The sequence below is a fragment of the Girardinichthys multiradiatus genome, chromosome 8 (genome assembly GCF_021462225.1).
Source record: "Girardinichthys multiradiatus isolate DD_20200921_A chromosome 8, DD_fGirMul_XY1, whole genome shotgun sequence".
Taxonomy (NCBI): Eukaryota; Metazoa; Chordata; class Actinopteri; order Cyprinodontiformes; family Goodeidae; genus Girardinichthys; species Girardinichthys multiradiatus.
The window spans coordinates 31,433,535-31,456,024 of record NC_061801.1 but is presented as its reverse complement, the minus strand read 5'-3'; the positions used below and the strand labels follow the sequence as shown (position 1 = coordinate 31,456,024).

The following is a 22,490-nucleotide window of genomic DNA, read 5'->3' as shown; positions in this document are numbered from 1 at the left end:
CAACACATTTTGTCTGTTGTTATTTATCTATATATGTATTCCTAGTTGTTTTGATTTTACAAGTTTGTTTAAATTATTGGTTTGTAATATACTTGCTATTGGTTTAGATTTAATAAAAACAAAATTGACCTTTTACATTTATTTCTACATTTACTATAAGAATTTTTGTGTCTTTTTTAAATTGTACATTTGTTTTCTGCTACCAATACATTTTTGGGTTGATAATTATAAGTCATTATAAGGGGTGGTCTGGATATTGTTCTACAGATTTATCTCAGAAACAAGTTGCATCCCAAGTGCTCAGGTTTAAGATTAAGAAAATGGTCCAGTATCACACACAATATTCAAACAAAAAACAAAATCACAAATAATATAAACTTTCCAACAACAGCAAAGTTGTTAAATGTATTTCATTGTGGTTATTGTTATGTTATCCTTGGTTTTATTGACCTTCCTCTTTTGCTTATCACAATAAAAACAAATACATTTCTAGAAACCAAATGGAAGTACAATAAACTTTGTACAGACTGAGAGCTATAAGAGTCTTTAAACCAGCTCTTTTTCCACCTCTTCATCTTTTAGTTAACACTTCCAGCACCTTCCTTCACCTTTCTAATATAAAAAAATCGCTTGTCTCCTGCAGTTTTCCTTTCTTCTGCAATTTTATTCGTTGTCTCCCCAATTCCACAGTTTTTTCAGCCCTCTCCTTCTTTTTCTGTCTGTCTTTCTCTCCTGCTCCATCCCTCTCTCAGCTGCTCCTCCCAGCTGTTTAATCACACATGGCTCCTGCCTAAAGAAGGGGGGGCAGGGAGGGGTAGGAGGAAACAGAGGGGGCAAATGGGAGGAGAGACGCACGGAGCCAGAGAAAGAGTGGGTGACAGACGGACAGACAGAGAGACAGGGAATGCGAGCAGTGGGCTGAGTGTGAGACACATGGCCACTGAGTGAGAGATCTTTCATTCTGCTTGGATTAACGCTGAGGAAGGACCTCATCTGGATACTTCTCCTCCTCCTCCTGCTCTTCCTCTATCTCTTTCCTCACTCCTCTACTTCTCTCCCCTCTGTGTCTCTGATCTTCTAGTTGAGGGACTCTTTGAGAATCTCACCTCTTGTTCTTCTTTCACCTCCCTCTCCCCTGCTTCCCCCTCAGGATGTCGTGTGAGGAGGCTCAGCTCCACAAAGAGAGGCTGCAGGCCCTGGCGGTAAGTGTTTAAACTGTCACTTTGCACTCCATTCTGCTCATTTTGTTTCTCCTCTATTGACCTTCAGTCGGTTTGTTTTACTGTCTATCTATGAAAACCGAAGAGACTCCAGGGCTGTCGGACATTGCATCCAGCCGCTTTCAGTATCTCACCTCCGAGTTCATGCAGCTCTTTCAGCCCCTATTTCCCTATATTATCTTTCATGCTTTTGCAAAATAACAGGAAAAATCCCCTCTTTTTGTTTTTTGCTGTTTTTGTTCATGCAAAAGTACAAACATTGACTTAAAAACGTGAACGACACTAAGCTAAATGAGACTAAATGAGACTAAGCAGACATCTTATATAAAACTGAATGTGTATGAATGTGCACAACTGGCTAATGTCAATTGAGTTGGAGACCATTCAGTTAGACACTTAACTGAAAACCTTCCCACAAAATGAACTGCCAACTTTTGCTCTTTCTAAGTTCTACTTATATTTGCCCATCTTTTAATTTGTTGTGAAATACAGTCATTTTATTATGAAAAACTGTCACTGTCTTGCACTAAGGACTGATCCTGAACCAAAAACTTCAAAGTGATGCTAGTTGGGAGCCTTTGAAGATGACATCAGGGTCTCCTACACGTTTTCCTCACATTGAACAAAGTCCTTTCCTGTTGCACCAGTTATAATGTTCTCTTCTCTCTTGTTAGCCTTCTGTCTTGCAATGCTGCTCCATGGTTCTTGTTGTTTGTGTCAGTTTTCATTTTCTATGTCTTTTTTTAGAAGGATAACTAACTAATGGAGACGTTAGTGGAAAAATCAGCTTTTTAGTTTTGGTTTTGGACGAATCCTTAAGGTTTTCCGTTACATCAACTTCCCCTGTAGAGTGCTCTGTCAGTAATACAATTAGATACTTTCCTTCACATTTAGAATAGGAATCTGAGGAAATGTTTGGCTTTGTGCTAATAGGACTCAGAAGCAACAGTTGCACCAGAGTTCACTGCTCACTAAATTTAGCACCAGTTAGGAACCACAGCATACCACATACAAACACACACGTGTGTGTATTATGTCCTGAGTGTGTGTGACTGTGGATGTATGGGGGGTCGAGTTGTTGCAGCTACAGATGGAGAAACTATTTTGGCCACGTTGAAAGATGGCAGCCATACCAGCCTCCGCATAACATCTACAGAGGAACGGAGTGGAAAGTTCTCACAGTTTGAGCAAAGGAAAACGAGCATGTTTCATTCTTGATGAATTGTTGGTTTTTTGTTAGTGGAACTGCAAGAAAATAATTGGTATATTATTTAGACATTCCATGTTGATTAGGCATGGGACAGCATGAGATTTTCCTGATAACCTTGAGAAAAAGTACAGCAGTTTCTTATTTTTATGGTTACACAATTATGATCAAATTGCTTTTATTTAAAATGGAAAAACTATTTTAAAACATTTTACAAACATTTTACTGATACTGCTTTGGCAGAAAATAAACATATTAACCCCAAAACAAAAGCAAAAGACCTTGTGAAGATCTTGGTTGGAGCTTGTAAGAGAATGTCATTATCCACTGTCAAACAAGTCATATACATACATGGACTAAAAGGTCACTTGGAGAGGAAGAAGCCATTTCTCCAAGAACCACAAAAAAGCCAGATTACCACTTACACACAGGGACAAACACTGAAGTGTTTTGAAACATGACATATGGTCTGATGAATTTAAAACTGAAATGTTTCAGTATAACGATCAATGTTACATTTGGAGAAAAAAGTGGGACTTACAAGCCTGAGGACACCATCCCAGTTGTGAAGCATGGGGCGACAGCATCATGTTGTGGGCTTTTTTTGCTGCAGGAAGGACTGGTGCACTTCCCAAAATACGTAGCATCATGAGAAAAGAACATTGTGTGGAAATATTGGAGCAACATTTCAAGAGATCAGCCAGATAGTGAAGCTTTGGCACAAATGGGTATTTGACATTTAAACGACCCGAAGCATATCATCAAATCAGTTACAAAGTGGCTCAAGGAAAAGAAAGTAAAGATTTTTTAATGGCCATCACAAAGCCCAGATCCTAATAAAAACAATTGATGGGCCAAGCTAAAATTGTCTAGATAGATAGATAGATAGATAGATAGATAGATAGATAGATAGATAGATAGATAGATAGATAGATAGATAGATAGATAGATAGATAGATAGATAGATAGATAGATAGATAGATAGATAGATAGATAGATAGATAGATAGATAGATAGATAGATAGATAGATAGATAGATAGATAGATAGATAGATAGATAGATAGATAGATAGATAGATAGATAGATAGATAGATAGACAGATAGACAGATAGATAGATAGATAGATAGATAGATAGATAGATAGATAGATAGATAGATAGATAGATAGATAGATAGATAGATAGATAGATAGATAGATAGAAAAAGTGAGTAGTAGCATTATCCTTACAGACTTACAGGCATTTATCCTTCTAAAACCTTGTACTGAACAAGGTTTTAGAAGGATACGGACCATGCCTGGCTATGATAAAACCCTGTTGATAGACACACAATGTACATAAGTAGCTCTTGTCTGCGGCCGACTACCTAAGATTTCATTAATATTTGATCACTCCCCTGAGATTTCCGTCATCACCATCAATGTCTGTCCTCATTAATACTTTAGAAGAACTCGAGGCAAATAGGAAGCTTTAAAAAAACTCAAATGTTTGGAAAACCTCTTCACTAATGACAGCAGTCCAAATCCAGCTATCATGTAACAAGAACTTTAAGAGTAAATGTTTTAACAACAGTCATTATAATGTTCACGTAATGATTGGTCTGCTTCATAAATAAATCATGACCCTTGTGGCTTTAAATTTCAATTATAACTATTCAGCTATTCAGTCTGTTTTACAATTGTTTAAAAAAATAATTATAATTTAAAATTTATGAGTTTTACATAGAAGACAAATTCAGCGTTTTGTGCCAATAGGAACATTATGGACGATTGTTCTGTCTTAATCTATCCATCCAATATCTATACCCCTTTGTACTTGCAGGGTCACTGGGGGCTAGTTCCAGTCTCCAGCGGTCACTGGACAACAGGCAGGGTAAACCCTGGATAGGTCGCCAGTCCATAATTTGTTTAAAGTTTTTACCTTTATATACTAATATTAGCCTTTTTTTGTTCAAAAAACATTGTTCTAGCCTTTTTGTTTAAAATATAGAATCTTCTGTTAACAATGAGTGTGGTTAGCTGAGCTAGAATTAATAAAAAAGGACCCTCCATTTGTATTACAGGAAGAATCCTTATCCTAATGCTGCACCAACTTAACCAACCATTGAGCTGTTATCTGTTTTCTCTCTTTATTCAGAGAGAAACTTGACTAAGTTATTTTTCTTTGAGCACAGACATTAAAATTAGTGTTATTCAAAGTAAAAAAATTATTTCATTGTCTGTCACACTGTCAAAGCTCTCCGAACACTCACTGCGATTAAGAACATCGCTTCTATTTGAGACTGTTTCTGTGGATGCTAATTGGTCAGATGAGGAAACAGTACTGATGTCATCTTGTTAAACTCAGACCTGCAATTAGTTTGTTATTACCATGTCATTTTGGAAGCAATGTGGATTACAGTCTGGTCAGGGTTGTCCAGAAAAACCTTGAGTGCATTGGCAAATAGGTGCACGTTAACGAAAAACCCTGTATGTGGTTTCAGCATCAGCCAATGAGTGGTGAGCGACTCTTCGCTCTAATTAACCATTACCCATATAGCCTTGCAGCCACAAACAGCATGACAGCATACATGCAAAAGTCTACGTGTTTTTGTGTGCACTCATTCATTGACTTCTCTGTTGTGTCTTAATGTTTATATAGATGATCTCAGCACCCTGGACTCTCATTTGGCCCCCTGAAACACACACACACTGTGCAAAAATCCCCAAACTGTCTGAGGCCAAGTCCGAAAGAAAGCAATAATAATAAAACCCACAAAAACTGTGATGTTTATTACAAAAAAATGCCACAAAAAGTTGGAGATATTTTTGAATAGTGATCATCTTTAAAATCCTAATCTCTCTGCACTTCAAAGTCTTGTTAGGTATGTTGATGCCTCAGGACTCCTATCAGCAAGCCTAATTCAGTTATGACTTTTTATCATTCGCAAACCTCAACAGACCACATATTAGTTTTATTTAAAGGTAGTGAGGAAGAGATCTCGGCAAGTTTTTTAGAAAGCAGAGAAATCTCAGTATACATTTAGTGAGGTTTAACGTGGAGCAGGGTGAGAGTGAGCTGCTGCTGCTAGACCATGACATACACTGAGATTTGTGATTGCAGCATGCTGTGGAGGGTCAGGGTAATGGCCTTCAATAATTATAGGGGGATTGGGCTGCTTACAGGCATTTAATGTTTCAGTTCGTGCTGCTTACTCATACAGACAACTGCACCAGCAACTTGGCACTGGTTTTAAAGATATTATCCGGCACTGCAAAATTAGCATTTTTTGCTTATTATGGGCAAATATTCTGATTGAGTTCTCTTTACATCATGGGTAACTTTGATTAGGAAAAGCCTACACTTTATTTAATTCACTATATTTAATTCACTAAAAAGATAATTGGGCATCTTTACTCTGTTATTTACATCACATTAACTGCTAAAGAAATGTAAAATTGTGTGCTAAAAAACATCTAACTGCTGCACCCAAAATATACTCTGATTAATTTGTTGCTGTTACTGCACACACTGCATCACCCGTTTCTGTTTAAATTGAACATTATCACATTTTCTTTAGTTTGCATCCTGTCTCTTAACCTTATAGAATAATTAACCTTATTTAATTAGCTGTATTTAACTGTTTCTGTAAAAAATCAAATAACATTATTAATCACAGCATCACTTAAGAACAGGTAAAATTAATAATCACAATGAAGTCTCAAACCTTTATTTTAGTTTAAGTGGTAGATATTCCCAGTGTTTCTGACAGGAAATGGGCACAGAGAGAATGGGGAAGATATGCAGCAAAAGTCCTAAGGTTGTTATTCAAACCCCAGATGGCTACGTCAGGAACTAATAGCCTCCGTACATGGGGTACATAGTATATGTACCCCATGTATCCACGCACCGCCCCGCCTAGGAACTTTTAATCAGTAATTGATTACTTCCTGTTTTCCTTGGGTATAAATGTGGTCTGGCCCATTATGCACTCTTCAAAATCGGGAAGACTAGGAAACATGCCGTTGAGAAATGGAAAAAGGTGTGTTAATCTTAATGGATCTGGAAATTTATTTGAAAGTAGCTGCTTGCCTAAACTGTTCCATATCAATTGTCAGAATAAAAAATTTAACGGTTTCAAAGAACTGGAACTGGTTGAGGACCGCAATGTTTATCTTGCCAGCACACAACTTAAAAAAGATGGTAAGGGAGTGTTAAAAAAAAGCTCTCTTATTGGTCAAAATCGTCTATATCAAGTATTTTCAGTACCAGAAGATGTTTCTAATTGTGAAGTGTGCTTTAAAATAAAACCTTTTTTACCTAAGCATCTATTAATTTTTTTGTGTTGTAGATACAAATATTATATCTATCTGTTTTGTTCAATTATTGTTCATTATTGGCCAAATAAAGCCAGCCCAGAGAAACTAGTGCAAATTCAGTTCTTTATATTTCTGTGGATCTTGTTACAAAATCTGAAATGCTCAAAAGACTTCCTGAATTTATGTCATAGGTTACTGACTGAGCAAACTGGATTCCAGGGGGCGGATGGCGGTGAAGGGAGCTTAGTTTATTGACTTTATTTTATAGAAGAGGTGGATTGTGCTTGGGGCAAAGTCATTTAGAAAAGGAAGAAGAGGTATGTCTTGCTGGGGAGTTTGGGGTCTCAGGCACAGCAGGAGCTACAAGCCCTCTAAAATTAGCAGCAGCTGTCCTGAATCTATGGGTCATTTAGGTGCGTGAATGTGTTTGCATTTCACTAGCTGCATGCCTCTCTGTGAGTATTTGACTTAGAGTTGGGGTTTTGCAGAGACATGGGACACGGGAGGCTAGAATGGCAGTCTTGTTGACCCTTTACACTTTAAAAAAGCATTTAATCTCTATACCTGTCTGACTGAATAATATACAGTGCCTTATGATCTTATGTCGGATCCACAGAAAAGAGCACATGATTGCAAAGAGAAAGAGTAAGGGTTACATGGATATATTTTCAAAACTTTTTACTGATAAAAATCTGAAAATTGTGGTTTGTATTCAGATCCCCTGAGTCACTACTTTGTAAAAATCCCTCTTTGGTGCAATTAAAGCTGCAAGTCCTTTGGTATGTGTCTTTAAGAGCTTTGTCCATCTTGAGAGTGATATTTTCGCCCATTTCTTTTTCTTTTTGTTTTTGCAAACTAGCTCAAACTCAGCCAAGTTAGAATCTATGAAGTGCAATTTTCAAAATGTGCCCCAGACTCTCAGTTGGCTTTACATCTGAACCTAAATGACATAGTTGTTTTTTAGAGCTGCTGTCCTGCTGGAAGGTAAACCCCAGCCGTAAGCTTTTTGCGGTATCTAACAGGTTTGCTTCCAGGATTTTCCTGTGTTTAGCTCCATCTATCTTCCCATCAACTCTCACCAGCTTCCCTGTCTTTGCTGTTCAAAGCATTTCCACAGCATGATTCGGCCACCACCATGTGCTGTGTTATTTTTCTGACACATACAAATTTTTATGAATGCATAAAGAAACATTTTGGTCTCATCTGATGAGAGCATCTTCTTCTACATGTTTTCTGCGTCCCGTAAATCACTTGTGGCAAACTACCTATGGTTTCCTTTAGCAGCAGCTATCTTCATACCACTTTCATAAAGGCCAGATTTGTAGGATGCACAACTACAACAGATTCTCCTACCTGAGTTGTTAATCTCTACAGCTCCTCCAGAGGCACCATGGCCCTCTTGGCTGCTTTACTGATTAAAGCACTCCTTGCATGGCATGACAATTTAGGTGGACGTCCGTGTCTTAGTAGGTTTGTAGAAGGGCCACACCTGTAGGAAAAATATCTACCTGAGATACTATTGTTGAAAATTGAGATGATGATTTATTTTACAATTTACCCACATTTTCCTGAAACGTTTCTTTCTGTACCATAACACATTGTCCTCACCATTCTCTGTGAGCTCTAGCATCTTAGCTGCAAAAGATATGCATCAGGTGTTGGCATGAAGGCCAATTAGAGTCAATCCATATCCTTTACATTTTTGGGATGATGGATTATGATGGATCCATCATCCCAAATATGTTCAAAGCAATAAAAACTGTTTTTTAACCCTGCTTTAGACCTCTTTACAGCCTTGTCTGGTGTTTCCCTTGGCCTTCATGTTGCTTTTTGTTCATTATTGTTCCCTAACAAACATCAGAGGCCTTTACAGAACAGAGGGATTCAAACTGAGATTGAATTACACACAGTTGGACTCTGTTTACTAATTATATAATTTCTGCAGGCAGTTGCACTGTGTTTTATACATAAATGTCAAAGTAAATGGGGTTTAATTGAAATGCACACACAGCAACACACAACAGTAGCCCAGTTGCCGCATACATTACAGCCATATGTACGTGGTTTTCATGATGCCTGTGTGTAAATTTAAAGGTGCACAGAGTTTAGTTTCTACCTTGCTGGACTTGTGGAGTATAGTGACCACCCGCTGGCATAATCATGTGACACCGGCATGCAATGTGCTAATTTGACATTTATTGATACGACTGTTAGTTGAGGAGTTACCAAGTTAGCATTCTGTTCTTTGAACGTCATAAATAAAGTTTGTGAGAAAGGAGGTATTTGTGTATCCAGCACATTTTTACAACCAGAGCCTGCTGCAACGTTGGCAATAGAGTATAAAAACATGTATTTTGTAACATGAAAACTTGAAAACAAATAACAGGCAAAGATCCTCTAAGTGTGTGATCACACCCATGACACGTGAAGCTCAGGTCCTTTTCAGTCTGTGTTCTCTAAGCTCTCAGGAATGGCTGCCCACTGAGTGGAAGATGATCTTCCCAGTTAGATTTCTCTGCTAGGTGTGTTGGCATGTACAGAATGTAACCAATCTGTTGCCCTTCCCTTTTCACAAATTCAGCATCAGAAGAGCGTTGATTAGTAATCGGTCTGATCTAATCCTGGATGTGTAAGATCAAAATATGTTCTCTCTAAGCTCCACTGGGTTTAATGAGCTTCTCTGTTTTAAGGTCAAGTATTTATAATCATTTATTTTCTAACAAAGAAATAATTTCACCAGCATATAAAGTTTATTGAGTTTATGCTGCACACCATACCGTTACCCACACTGTAAACAAGGCCCTGAATCAATTGAATTTTGTTTTAGATTGTGATTTGAGAACCTGTTTTAGTGTTGTCTCCCTTCATTAACGTTTATGATAGGGAAAAGGCAGAGATGCAAAACCACACTAAATGGTGTATGTCATAATTGTAGTAATTTAATTATGATGCTTAGTTTCAGATTGACAATGATTCGGTTGGAATTTACCAAAACAAAAGTACGGAAAAAGAAACCTTGAATCATAACCACACCTTGACTTTAAAGGAAGAGCTTAGAATTTCTTAAGTGAGGTTTTGATTAAAGGTTACTGGATAATTATATCTTACTTTTGATAGAAAACTCCTATAGTGTCTATTTTGTATAAATTATTTTAGTCATAAAGGGGCTTTTAAAAAAGATGAAGTTGTTTCTGAAGAAAAACAGATGTTATGCAGGTCTAAACATGAATAAATTAAGCAGATTTTCTTAAATCAAGTCCTGTCACGGCTCTGAAACCTGTGTGTCACTTTTTTCCACCCCTGGTTTGAATAATGTGTGTACAGGGATCAAGTGAAATTCACAGTGTTTAACTCCATCAGGATGGAGTACAGTATTATTGCCTTTACATCCCTGTCTTGTTGTCTTTTTTATATAAGGTTGGGAATTAAATTGCAATGCTCTGAGTGCCACCAAGGCATCAGATAATTATTAGTAGTGTTAATTAAAAATACACTACTTTCACTTTATGTTTTAAGCATGCAGCATTCGGGAATGATTGAATCTACCATACTGACATTTTCCTAAACTCCTTAAGTGTCTTGTGTTGTGTAAAAAAAACAGCAAACATTGTTATCCATTGACATTGCATGATTGGTGCACGACCAAATTTCAAGGCAAAATTAAAGGAACCTTTCCCTTGAAGAAAAAATTCCAAACGGGAAAATTTGAGGATTCACACCAACTGCAGCCTCAAAACCTAAAATGGCCGCCTTGCATGGTAAACATAGTAGTAGCTCAACATATCTAAAAAATAGAAATTCCACAACTGATAACTAGTTTTTTGTTTATTATCCAATCTTTTACACTCCTTTGGTTAACATATTGCTGCAGTGACAGTACAAAATGCAGAGAAATATATTGCTATTAGCTTATATTACTAATATCGGTTAGTGGTTAGCCTGCTCATTGAGCATATCAATGAAAAACTCCCACTGGTTTTCCAAATTGCAACTGGAACACATTTAAGTTTGGTTGGATGGGATTTCCAGATCAAATTTCACACTTAAGAGGTAAATGGAACCCCCACCCCCCCCCCCCCCACCCCCCCCCCCCCCCCCCCCCCCCCCCCACCCCCAGCAGATGCTCGTGGTTCACTGTTGTCTACTTCTTTTAGAATATTTTAACTATAAATATCTAAAAATATGTAAAACCTAACCAGTTATATCTTAGCATAATGAGTTACAGTTCAGCTAATAAAGTGGGGGTTTAGCTCTGAAAAAGTAAGACAAAAAATGGGGATATTTTTAAGACATGTTGTACTGTTCTACTTTGAAGATCACATTGCACCAAATGAAGACAGACCCTTTACATTTTGAGTACTCTAATTAATTTTTGATGAAAAACTGATTAAAGGCATCAATTAATAGAATAAAATGTCTTTATGAAACCTGTAAATTTTGCACATTCATGCTAAAAAGTAGGGTTTTCAACACTGTGGTGTAGGGGAGGGCTAAGGTCTTCTCAGTCTTCCAGATAAACTCTATCACTGTAATGTCTAGTTTAGACAGTATTATTTTTGGTATTACTGTTAATTATCCTAAATAAGCATAAAAAGGAAAAATACCATATTTTCTATTTCAAATATTTCAACACTATATTGAACATTGTAATTGGTTATATACTAATGTATTTTGCAATTCTTCCCAACATGCAAAGACAAATGAAAAAAAGTAGCAGTGTCTTTAGATATTTCACAAAAACAACCAGAACCCAAAAATCCTGTACTGTCCAGATTTATCAATTCTGATGGATTACATTTGCTATTATAATTCCATTCTTCTTTATAAAGCAGGAACAATAATGCTGATGTGTGGTGTTTGCATGACACATTTGTATATACAGTATTCCTACATAAGTATGTAAAGGTTACAATCAAAAACTGGTCATTTATTAGCTTCTTAAAGTTGTGCTCCATTTCTCATCTCTCTCTACTGACATTACTGGTGCTTTCAGGTTTCACTTTTTCATTCCTTGAAAAATGTGTAACAAACTAGAACTAGAACTAAGAAGCATTTGCTTAAATTACGACATGCATGCATTGCAACATCACTGGCAGATAGTGCTAAGACAGCAAAGAATTGTGCATAAGTATTTTTAGTGAATATAACTTATTCACACTTTCCCAAGGACATCAGAAATCTAAAAGAGCCATAGGAAAGTTTAGGACATTTTGCTGATTACTGTGTGATATAAATTCATTTTTGTTTTGTTTCCTATTGATACAATACAACATGTGTTGTTGTATTTACCATCAAAGTGGATACCGGCATGCTACATGTCTAAATGAAAAAGTGCTGTATTCAAAGTCTTTAAAAACTGACATAATGTATTTGAAAACTTTAAAGTAAAATCTTAAGAACTTAAGAAGAAGCTTTCTGAGAAAACTGGAGTTCTAACATCACAAACATTAAGAAAGGCTTCCTTCTCTCATTTGACTTATTGAAGCTGTATTTGCTCTGTTTCAGTGAGAATGGGACAAGTGTCAAAAAGGCATATTTAGCAAACTAAAGACTAATATTTGACTTAAATATGCTTGGTGTAGAAAGTCATTTTAAGAGACTTTTACTACAGTGGTCCCGAAAATTAGAAAATGACATTACCTGGGACATTATGAGCATAAAAAGCCAATTACCTGTACATATATTATTTTTGACCTGAGATTCTAAGCTCCAGAAATAAAAACATTCCTTATTTAAGAGTTATGGCAAAAAAAAGCAAGTCCAAGGTTTAAAGGGATAAATAATCTGATCTTTCTAACACTGTTAAAGTCTAATGTTAAGTGAATTAGACCACACTCATTTTCATAACGTACTAAACAAGAGAATTCCAAAATAAAACAAATGGTTTTATTAAAAGAATAAGGGTGTTTTGTTCAAACTTGGCATGTGTGAAATTAAGCTTCCAAGTTTAGCAGCATTCTTATTTAGAACATTATTTTAATTGGTCCAACATGGTACACCACCAGAACACAGTCTTTATTACAGTGTTTTCTCTGTAATCTTCTTGGTAATTTGGGTTCATTTAATTTTTTAAGATTTATTGTTTTGCTTTGGTTCAGTTCAGACCTAGAACGTCTTTTGGACATGCAGACACGAGACTCTTCAAACCTGTCTGTAATGTTTGGCTGTGTCATTGGCTTGTTTAGTTTGGTTGGTTTGGTTGATTTCATTCTCTGTTATTTGGCATTGTTTGTTCTGTTGACTGGTTTATTTAGTTGGCTTAACTGGTTTGGCTTATTGTTCTTGTCTGGTTGGTTAGGTGGGGCGTTAGTTGGTTAGATCATTTTTTTATTTGGTTGGTTTAATTGGTTAAAATTATTTGTTTGGGTGATGTGACTGACTGGTGAGTTTGGATGTGTGGTTTGCATGGGCTGTTTGTTTTGTTGGCTTGGTTGGTTGGTTGGTTGTTAGTGTGTTGGTATTATTGGCCTGTCTTTTTTTTATTCTTTATTCATTTATTTTTTTTAATCTGGGCTACACAGTGGCACAGTTGGTAGCACTTTTGCCTTGCAGCAAGAAGGACCTCGGTTCGGGGGTCTTTGAGTTTGCATGTTCTCCTCGTGCATGTGTGGGTTCTCTCCGGGTACTCCGGCTTCCTCCCACAGACCAAAACCATGACTGTTAATTGGTTTCTCTAAACTACCCCTGGGTGTTAATGGGTGTGTGCATGGTTGTTTGTCCTGTGTGTTGCCCTGCGATGGACTTGTGACCTGTCCAGGATGTAACCCGCCTCTGCTGGAGATAGGCACCAGCTCCCCCACGACCCAGTATGGAAGAAGCGGGTATAGAAAACAGATTTTTTAAATTTTTCACATTGAACACTCTTAGGGAGCCAAGGACTTTTCACAGCTCTGTTAAAGAAGTTAGTCAAACTCTGTCCAGTGTAAGTCTGTCTCAACTAAGCTTTACAGGAACTGTAAAGTGAACAAGGAAAAGTTTGACCCCACTTTGTCTTGTTATCATCCTTTGTCTTTCAGAACATTCTGTGACTAAATGTGTTAAAGCTGGCGTAAAATGTTAAGCAAACAGTGTTACAAAACAGGATTAACAACTGGAGGTTGAACACTTAAATACTTCATCACAACTTTCTGTTAGAGTGTGTCCATCATTCTTTCACAGTGTGTCAACATTTGTGGAAAGAGTGGTGACTTCTGTTCAAGGGTCCGTGCAGCAGCAGCAGGCCAAGTGGGTCCAAGCACTGTGATTCAGACTGTGGGAAGTCATGAGTGTGTCACCAAGAATGCCAACATTTTTTTCGGAAGAGGAGGGTGTCTTTGGTTGGTGCGAGTAAACATTGAACAGATCAGTTGCTGTGCAACAATAGATTGTGTTTGTCTTTGAATAACTATTAAGTGGCAAAGGCAATTATTAAAAAAGTTAGTAATTTTAATCAAAATTATTAAGTCAGCCAAACAGCTGTCAGTCTCTGTCAATTATTGTTTTATGAATACCTGCCTCGTGAGGTGTGGATTTACAGAACAATAGATGGAGTGAATTCACTTACTGGTGTTTTTAAACAGCAAGCTCTGCACACATATACAGAATAAATTCAAACAACCTCTTTCCAAAACACTAGAATTTGTTTAACAGAATATTTTAACTTCAAGTTGAAATACTTTTGTCAAGAGACTCTTTAACTAGTTTAGTAACAATCAAATAAAGTGCTACGTAAAAATTGAAAGAATAATGAAAACTAATAAAGTATGGGAAAAAAAGGAAACTAAAAACTGAAACCAATAATCAATAAATCGATGCAGTTCAGTGTGAATATGAATATTTAAGAACCATGGTCTGTTTTGTGGAATTAGTTTTTCTTAATTAGTTTTAAAGTTAAGTTCACCTAGGTCAAATTAACTTTCAAACTAATTAAGGTCAACTATTGGTAAGTGTTCAAACAACCAGTTCACAATTCAAAGCAGAAGGAAAGTTAAATTTTATTCTACATTAATCATTTCTTAAAAATGATATGCTGAGATATTCAGATCAATAACCTTTTGGACAAATGATTACTAATGTTGTGTCAACAAGCCATCACAGGGAGTGATGGACTACTAAAATAGCGTCTTAAAGCTGATATAGACTCACAATTTGGCCGTCAGATGGCAGACCAGATGATGACACATCCAGAAATGGCAGCTCAGCTTAACAACAAAGTTGAAAGCAGCTACAACCCCGCTAATTGCTACATGTACCATTAAATATCATTAATACAAATAATAATGTGTGTATGAAGCAAAAGTTTGTTGGACATCGGTGTGCTACAGCCGATTGAAGAGCAAACAGAACAAGTTGTGTCATTAATACAGGAGAACTAATAGTGGCTACTGTCTTAGTATTAGTAGGGCTTTTAACTTCATCATTAGCAGCTGAGATAAAGGAGACATAATGTTTATAAGGACTATGTGAACATATTTTATAAAGATTAGTGAGAGGAGATGACAGGAAAACACAGACAAAATGGAGAAAGCTGGAGTAAAAGTGATTTTTTAACTGTCATCAACATTTAAGACTCAGTTGCTTATTTGCATACAAGCAGTTAAGCACCACAAACAAAGCAAAACAAATAAAATATTTAACATTTTTCTCTGCCCAGACACAACCTTTTAAGTAACCTTTTCTGATAAAACAGGAAGACATCTGGTAGGCCAATGAGTTCAGCAGGTAAGACGTATAAAGAAGATGTAGCGGCTGGCACAAGTGTCTGCTCGAGTTGGCACACGAGAGCAGCTGCAGGGTTGCGGTTTCGGGCGGTGGGAAAAAATGCTTCATCGACGAAATGATGGACGCCGTCTCTTCTTGGGACTAAATAATTCCAATTTTTTTTTTGCTGTAGCTAAGACAGACAGGTTCAGGCACCTAGTCTTAGTTTCGAGCTGGTTTTTACCAGTCTTGTTTGTTGGTATTTGCTTGTTCAACTTCAAATCACTTCTTTTAATCTGCCTGATAGCTTATTGGTTTTTCATTAAAGACAGTGGTTGTTCTTAGAGCACATTTCTTTAACATATTAAGAAAGTGAAAATACCAAGCTAGAACTGTACTACAGTAATTTCTTATATAACTTTTTTATAACTATCCAGTCTAACAACTATTTGTTACAGAGTCAATTTGTTAAGCTTTGAATCCAGCCTGTCCTGATTCTTCACATGTGATAGTAATTTGTTATCCAAGGGTTTTAGATCATTACTAGGATAAGAAAAGCTAAGCAAAACTTGCGTGTATGTCTGCATTTGTATGTTTAGCTCAATCCTCAACCACATGTTCTGAACAGTCCCCTGACATCTGTCTGCCATACCACTGAGGCTCTGACTGTACTTTATCAACCATGGGAACTGGTGCTTTTTAGGCTCCTGCGGTGTGTGTGTGTGGGGGGGGACAGACCGGAAGGCAGAAATTACCTCAGTCTTGCTGCAGATATTTAGCCTCCATCAGGCTCTCAATATATATTTACTGAGTTTTTTACTATGTTTATAGAATTTTTGTATTTTTCTTTTTTACTGGAAAACAATGCTGGAAACATGTGTGCCAAATTACCACTGCAGTTCTCATGCACTCCTCCTGAGGCCAGTTGGGTAATTTTGGGGCACTAAACAAGCACACTACTCTCACAACACCCGTTGACTCCCTCAAGCTATTATAATGCTTAACTGCTGTTAAGATTATGCTCTACACATAGCTGGGCCAATTTGAAATGTTTTATCTATATTTTAAATTATTTGTATTTCCTGTTATATATTTAATATGTATTTTTGAAATGATCTGTTGTGGAACCCACGAATCCCTGTCTTCTTTTGTTGTACAGTGGATATAAAAAGTGAATGCAACCCAGTTTAAAGGCCATGTTTCTGTGACAGATAAAATAAAGGCAGGGTAAGTCACACGTTTTCTAACATTAAGATAGCATATATCCTGTACAATTTCATTGAATATGAAACAAATATGTCAGGAGGTCAAATGTAAAAACAAAAAAGTTGCAACAACCAGCTTGCTTATGTGTCCACATCCTAAACTAATTTTTGTTTAAGAACCTTTTGGTTCAATTTCAGCATCCAGTCTTATGGACCAGTGTGCTACAGGATTATTTCTATGTTGTGGTTATGCTTAAATGCTCCAAGACGTTTAGTAGGTATTTCCTCAAGAATACATTGTCCCACCTGGAATGAGATCACAGTTCCTGTAGAGGAATATCTAACCAAATCTGTTGCTTCAAGACATCTGGTCCTTGCACAGCCATGTGACCAACCTCTACATAGAGTAAAGGATGTTTATAACAAGTGTTGGAATCAGCCATGGCTTTAGGTACTTTTAAAATCCTGTCTGATATTTGTAGAAAGAGTTACACATGCCAGACTGAGGTATAAATGTCCTGTTTTGGCATTGCAGATGATGTAGTCTGTATCTCCATTGTAGTAGTTGAAATTTTTATCATTATTCTGACCCCTTATGTCCCCTAAAGTAGCTAAAACGAGCTGCCTGTACTGAGTGGAACCTCTTCGAAATCATAGCTGAGATATTTTTGATATCTGATTAGGATGGATATTGAGTGCCTTTCTTTGAGGGTTTTCAGGGCACACTGAGCTAAGACATGGTCTAGGGTAGATTTAAAAGAGGTATTAATAATGACCGAGAAAGTGATAAAGAAGATCTCCATCCTAACGCAGTTACACCTCAAAATCAATTTTCATTCTCTACTGTTTTGTTCACCTCCATACTCAAATCGGCTCTTTCTTTTTAATCCACTACTACTGTACTTTGTATTAGCCATTCTTTAAGGCTTATTCACACTTGGGGCTTTCCCTGTATGTTATATTTAGCTAACAGGAAATGTCCTAGAAATCGTTGTTCAGCTCCCACAGAAAGGGAGTGAGAGAGCTCTGTTCACATGCTCAGTATCTTATGAACTCATGCCCCAAGAAGGGTTGTCCTGAAATGAGTTGTGTTTATGTTTCCAAGCCATGCATTTTACAGACATCTTCTTTTTACTATGCAGACAGCTTGTGCTCCACACATTAGCATCATTCATTTCTCCCTAAAGTCAAGGATTATTTTCTTTCTTCAAGTTTAGATTCAGCATCAAGGTCTCATCCATCATCTTTGCATAGCCTGTGTGCCTTGACCGCTCTTTTAGATAACTTAGATGAACTCTGACCTCCGGCTCTTTCAATGCATTGCTCCCTCCATGCAAACACATTTCATTATTGTCCCAGTTTCTCCCAGTCTCTTCTCCAAGAGGCAAACTGGCAAAATCATCTGAAACAGAAAATTATACATAGATTTAAATAGTACAATCAAGTATAAAAACAGCCACCCTGTCTGATCTTTAACACTGCATGTGATTAAATAATCTTTCATGCTGATTTTTTGTTTCTTTTTGTCTCTCAGGAGAAAAGGAAACGACAAACTGAAATTGAATATAAAAGAAGTCAGCTTGACGAACTGGTGCTACAGCTTCAGCATGTTAAGGTTGGTAGGTTAATTCATGTTTTTATGTGTTGTTCATTTCTACAGCCAGTTTCTTTTTTGAAAAATGTATGACTTCTTCTGTCACCAATGATGCATGGGAGAGGAATCACATTTGGTGTCAGAGGAAGAAATAGAGAGAGCTCTTTGATACCCAATTAAAAGTTTGCAGACAATATCCTCAGAACTTAGTAATTGCACCGTGGGGTTGGGTTGTATTTTTTTTTTTTAAAACCTTCCTGTAGAGCATCATTGTCTGCCTAAAAAGGGTCATGATAATATCTAGTACTGCAGATAATTTACAGTGTTTTAAGGTTTTTTAATTTTTGTTTAAGCTTACGTTTTTGGATTAAAACGAAACACACAACGGTTGTTTTTTTTCTCTGAAATTACATTATAGCACTTGGTGATCTAAGCAATACATAAGACAGTATCTCTATAATTTCCAATGAGCCCTTCTGTTTCTTTCATTGAGTTGCCCACCAACACTGCTCCCCAGGTGTTGTTTTTATCAGAAAAATATGCCTTACTTTATTTTTGTTTTGAAAGATTTGGCTTACGTAATTTATAACAGGTTCTCCCAGTAACACAAAATTAAGTCTTTATAAAACGTAGTTTTGTGTTACGAAATGCTGAACGCATTGGTAAATAGAACAAGCACAGTGTAACGGGAATCACACTCCCTGCTTTTACTCTACTAAACACAAGGTGTCACTGCTATTAATAGTGCTTCCAAATGACAATGGAACCAGAAGAAGAGTTAACAGGAAGCAGACTCTTACCTTGCAACTATCATTTTCCATTAGGACTTTGTCCTGCTTTTCAGAAGACTGCAAACTCTGCAGCTGCAGACCAGCTCCAAGATGTGCTTTGAGCACACACAAACATAAAAAGGCATTTTAACATTTCATCTGTATAAATCGCAGCCTCTCCCCCAGTAATTAATGTCTTCTAATTGTGAGACATTCTGCCTTCTCTGCATTTGTGTGAGACTTCCCCACTTTGACATTTTTAAAGTTTTAGCTTGTTCTGCTTCCGTCTTCTTTTCATTCTCTGTCAGCCATTGCAGTGAGATTGCAAAGGTAATAAAGGCAGCCATAAATTATTTTGATAGGTTTTGCTTGCAAAAGCTTTAGCACGGAATAGACTTTTTAGTCTTTTTATCTGATTATACAATATCTAGGTTACAGCAAGAACGCGGTCACACATTGAGGGGAAAGCACATTGAAGCTACATTTGAGTAATAGATTACAACATTGATGTAAATGTTTAAAACTGTGCATTACAACCCTCTGCAGTACCCTTTTTTAAACACAGTTGTTGAGAAAATACCACTACACAGCAGGAATGGTTGCAGAATAATAAATGTTTACCTGCAATACTCTATACACTAAAACAAACATAGTGCATATAAATCTCTCTTTCTGTTACCAGCATCCAGTTTTTATTACAGTACTCAAACCAATACTATCGCTACTCTGGGGTAGCCCATTGTAATGCCTATTTTTTAGCTATCTTCTAGATTTGGGTGAATTCAAAAAAGTAAACCACTCAATTATACAAAGTTGTACAGCTTGTACATATGAGACCTCGGAAAATACCAAAAAACTACACCATTGCATATTTGAACATGAGATAAGGCATTGTTTCATTTTCAGGTTGCTTCTTGTTTAAGATCAGATATTGATTTCAGGATTACATTAAAACAAGGTCAGTAGGTTAAAGCAAGGTAAAGCAAAGAGCTGAGACTAAGTGTGGATGTTTGCTGAGGGATAAAACAACTGATGGTTTCCACATTAAACCTCCAAAAATGCCCCTGTATTACCAATTCACCTCTCAATCTACTCAATAGCTCCTGTGATTTTCTTAAAGGTGGGTCTTTACCTTAAGGCTCAATGGGTCAGAAAGCTTCCCAGTGTGCTTTCAGAAAAGCATTATGAGTACCTCCTTGCCATATTGTTTTTATCGGGAATTTTATTTTGCTTGTTTTACAAATCTATAGGTTTGGGTGAGACTATGCCAATATGTAGGTCCCATATGGGTGTGAGACGGGCTGCAAAAAATTGGCCCCATATGAGACTGTCTGGTTTACACAATGGCTATATACTAATTGCTCGCATGATGCTGAACACCTCTGGGGCCAAAGTGGAACCCAAGATGGAAAGATAAAAAATGTAAATGTTCTGTTAAATTCTATGTGGGTACTACACTGACCGGACTCATTGTTTTAAATTAAGAACACACATTTAATTGCTACCAATCACATGGCAGCAACTTCAGGCATTTATACATCTAGACCTGGAATAAACAACATGATGAAGTTGAAATCAAGCATCAAAATAGGGAAGAATGGAGATTTAAGTGTCTTTAATCATGGAGTTGTTGTTAGTACCAGATGGGCTGCCCTGAAATGGTTAATCTACATGGCTGTTCATGCACAACTGTCTCTTAGGTTTACGAAGACTGGTTCAAAAAATAGAAAATAACCACTAAACGCATTTGCTTGGATGAAAATGTCATTGATGATGTCAGAGTCCAGAGAGGAATGGGCAGATGTGTTCCAGATGAAAGCCAACAGTATCTTAAATAACACACTGTTACAACCAAGGTATGCAGAGTACCAACTCTGAATACATGACACACCAAACCATAAACGAGATGGGCAGCAACAATAGAGGACCACCTAAGGTGCCACTTTTTGTTTCTTAGAACCAAGTGACAATCATTTAAACACCAAAGACTGAATATTGTTGCTGACTCTGTCTATCACTTTATGACCATAATGTACCTATCTTCCGATAGGCTACTTTCAGCAGAACAATTCACCATCTGGAGAAAAAGCTTTTAAATTCAAACACACCCACAAATAAAACTCCTCACACTTACTGCCAACCATAGTTGGTAACTCTGGCTTTTCTTTTGATTCAGTGAACAAATAAAAGGCATTTAAAAGTTCATAAGCTGAGGAAAAATTGGTAGAAAAAATGCATTTAATGATTTAATTATGTGGCATTCTTTAAACTTCGAAGCAAAGGAAAAAAGCTGGATTTTACTCATAACTTTTATAAAGCAGGTGAAGGCTTAGATTAAATCAAACTATTCTTCTCACACATTTGCGCACCAAAAGACTAAATACAGACTGTCCAAAAGAAAATGTAAGTTATGAAAAGATGTTTGGTTACATTTCACAAATCTACTTAATGGGTTTGATTTTCTACTGCTGCACTGCCGCAATATAATTGTTTGTTTTTCCATCAAAAGGACTTATTTGGAAAATCCTGGAGGCTTAGTAGCTGTAGACACACTGGGTGGGTGAGGGCATATCTGTGGTTTCTCATTATACTACAAACATCTATGGTAGCCAGACCTAATATTTGCAATAAAAATACATTCCAATCACTAATTAGGGTGATAAAACACATTTTGCATCAACGAATCCTTTGTTAAACAGGTTTGAATCCACACACCAAAGTTTTCCCGTGTTTAACACCCATTTATGGATAATGGGCAGGAGAGACACATTGATTAAAGCCATGTGAATCTACTCTTTTATTTATAAACGGAGACCCTAACAAAGAATTTTTGTTAGCAGTTGCACTGCTTTTGAAGAAGACAGTGACGTCAGGTAACCTTTTTCATGTCAGATATCTGAAAAAAATTATCTTCAGTTTGATAAAACCTTTCAAAAGAAAAAACTCAAAAGTCAAAGCAGGAAAAAAATGAAAAGAGTAAAATCAAAATGTAAAGCACTGGGAAAAAAAACTGATGGCAGAGCAGAATTTGTTGCATGTTTGGCTTTATTCTACCACTTGCATGGGAAAGACCGACCAGTTTATATAGAGAAAACAGGCTATTACAAAACAATATTTCCCCACCCAGTACTCCTGGTAAACACATTTTCTCTTCTATTTCAAACACTTCTTGAAATATTCAATCAGCGATGCTACTTTTCTGCTCCCTTAATAAAAGTTGGCCAAGCCGAGACCTCCCTAACACAAGCCAATACAAGAAGTTGGAAGAGTAATAGTTTAAAGTGGAGTGCACATTTAAAACGCAGCAGTGTGACTTATCAGTTAACAAGTTTTAAACTGGCACCTTGACCACAAAGTAGAAGCACCATATTCAAGTGTGCCAAGTCATGGATTGTTTTATATTTATTTATTTATTTATTTATTTTATTTATCGTTTTTTTAATTAGAATTACAATTGAAATAGAAATCAGAATAAGGACCCAGAGCATGTTGGGGTTCTATCATTCCACAGTCCAAA

General features: G+C 36.8%; 1 protein-coding gene across 6 annotated transcripts in view; it reads left to right on the top strand.

Moving 5' to 3' along the window:
• Positions 1–22,490, top strand: part of LOC124872566 (A-kinase anchor protein 2) — a 108,887-nt gene that overhangs the window by 15,212 nt on the left and 71,185 nt on the right. For all 6 annotated transcript variants that reach the window (XM_047372722.1, XM_047372720.1, XM_047372721.1 and 3 more), the window contains exons 2-3: positions 1,151–1,202; positions 18,144–18,224. In XM_047372722.1, the coding sequence (XP_047228678.1) occupies positions 1,151–1,202; positions 18,144–18,224 (133 nt within the window). The remainder of the gene's footprint in view (positions 1–1,150; positions 1,203–18,143; positions 18,225–22,490) is intronic.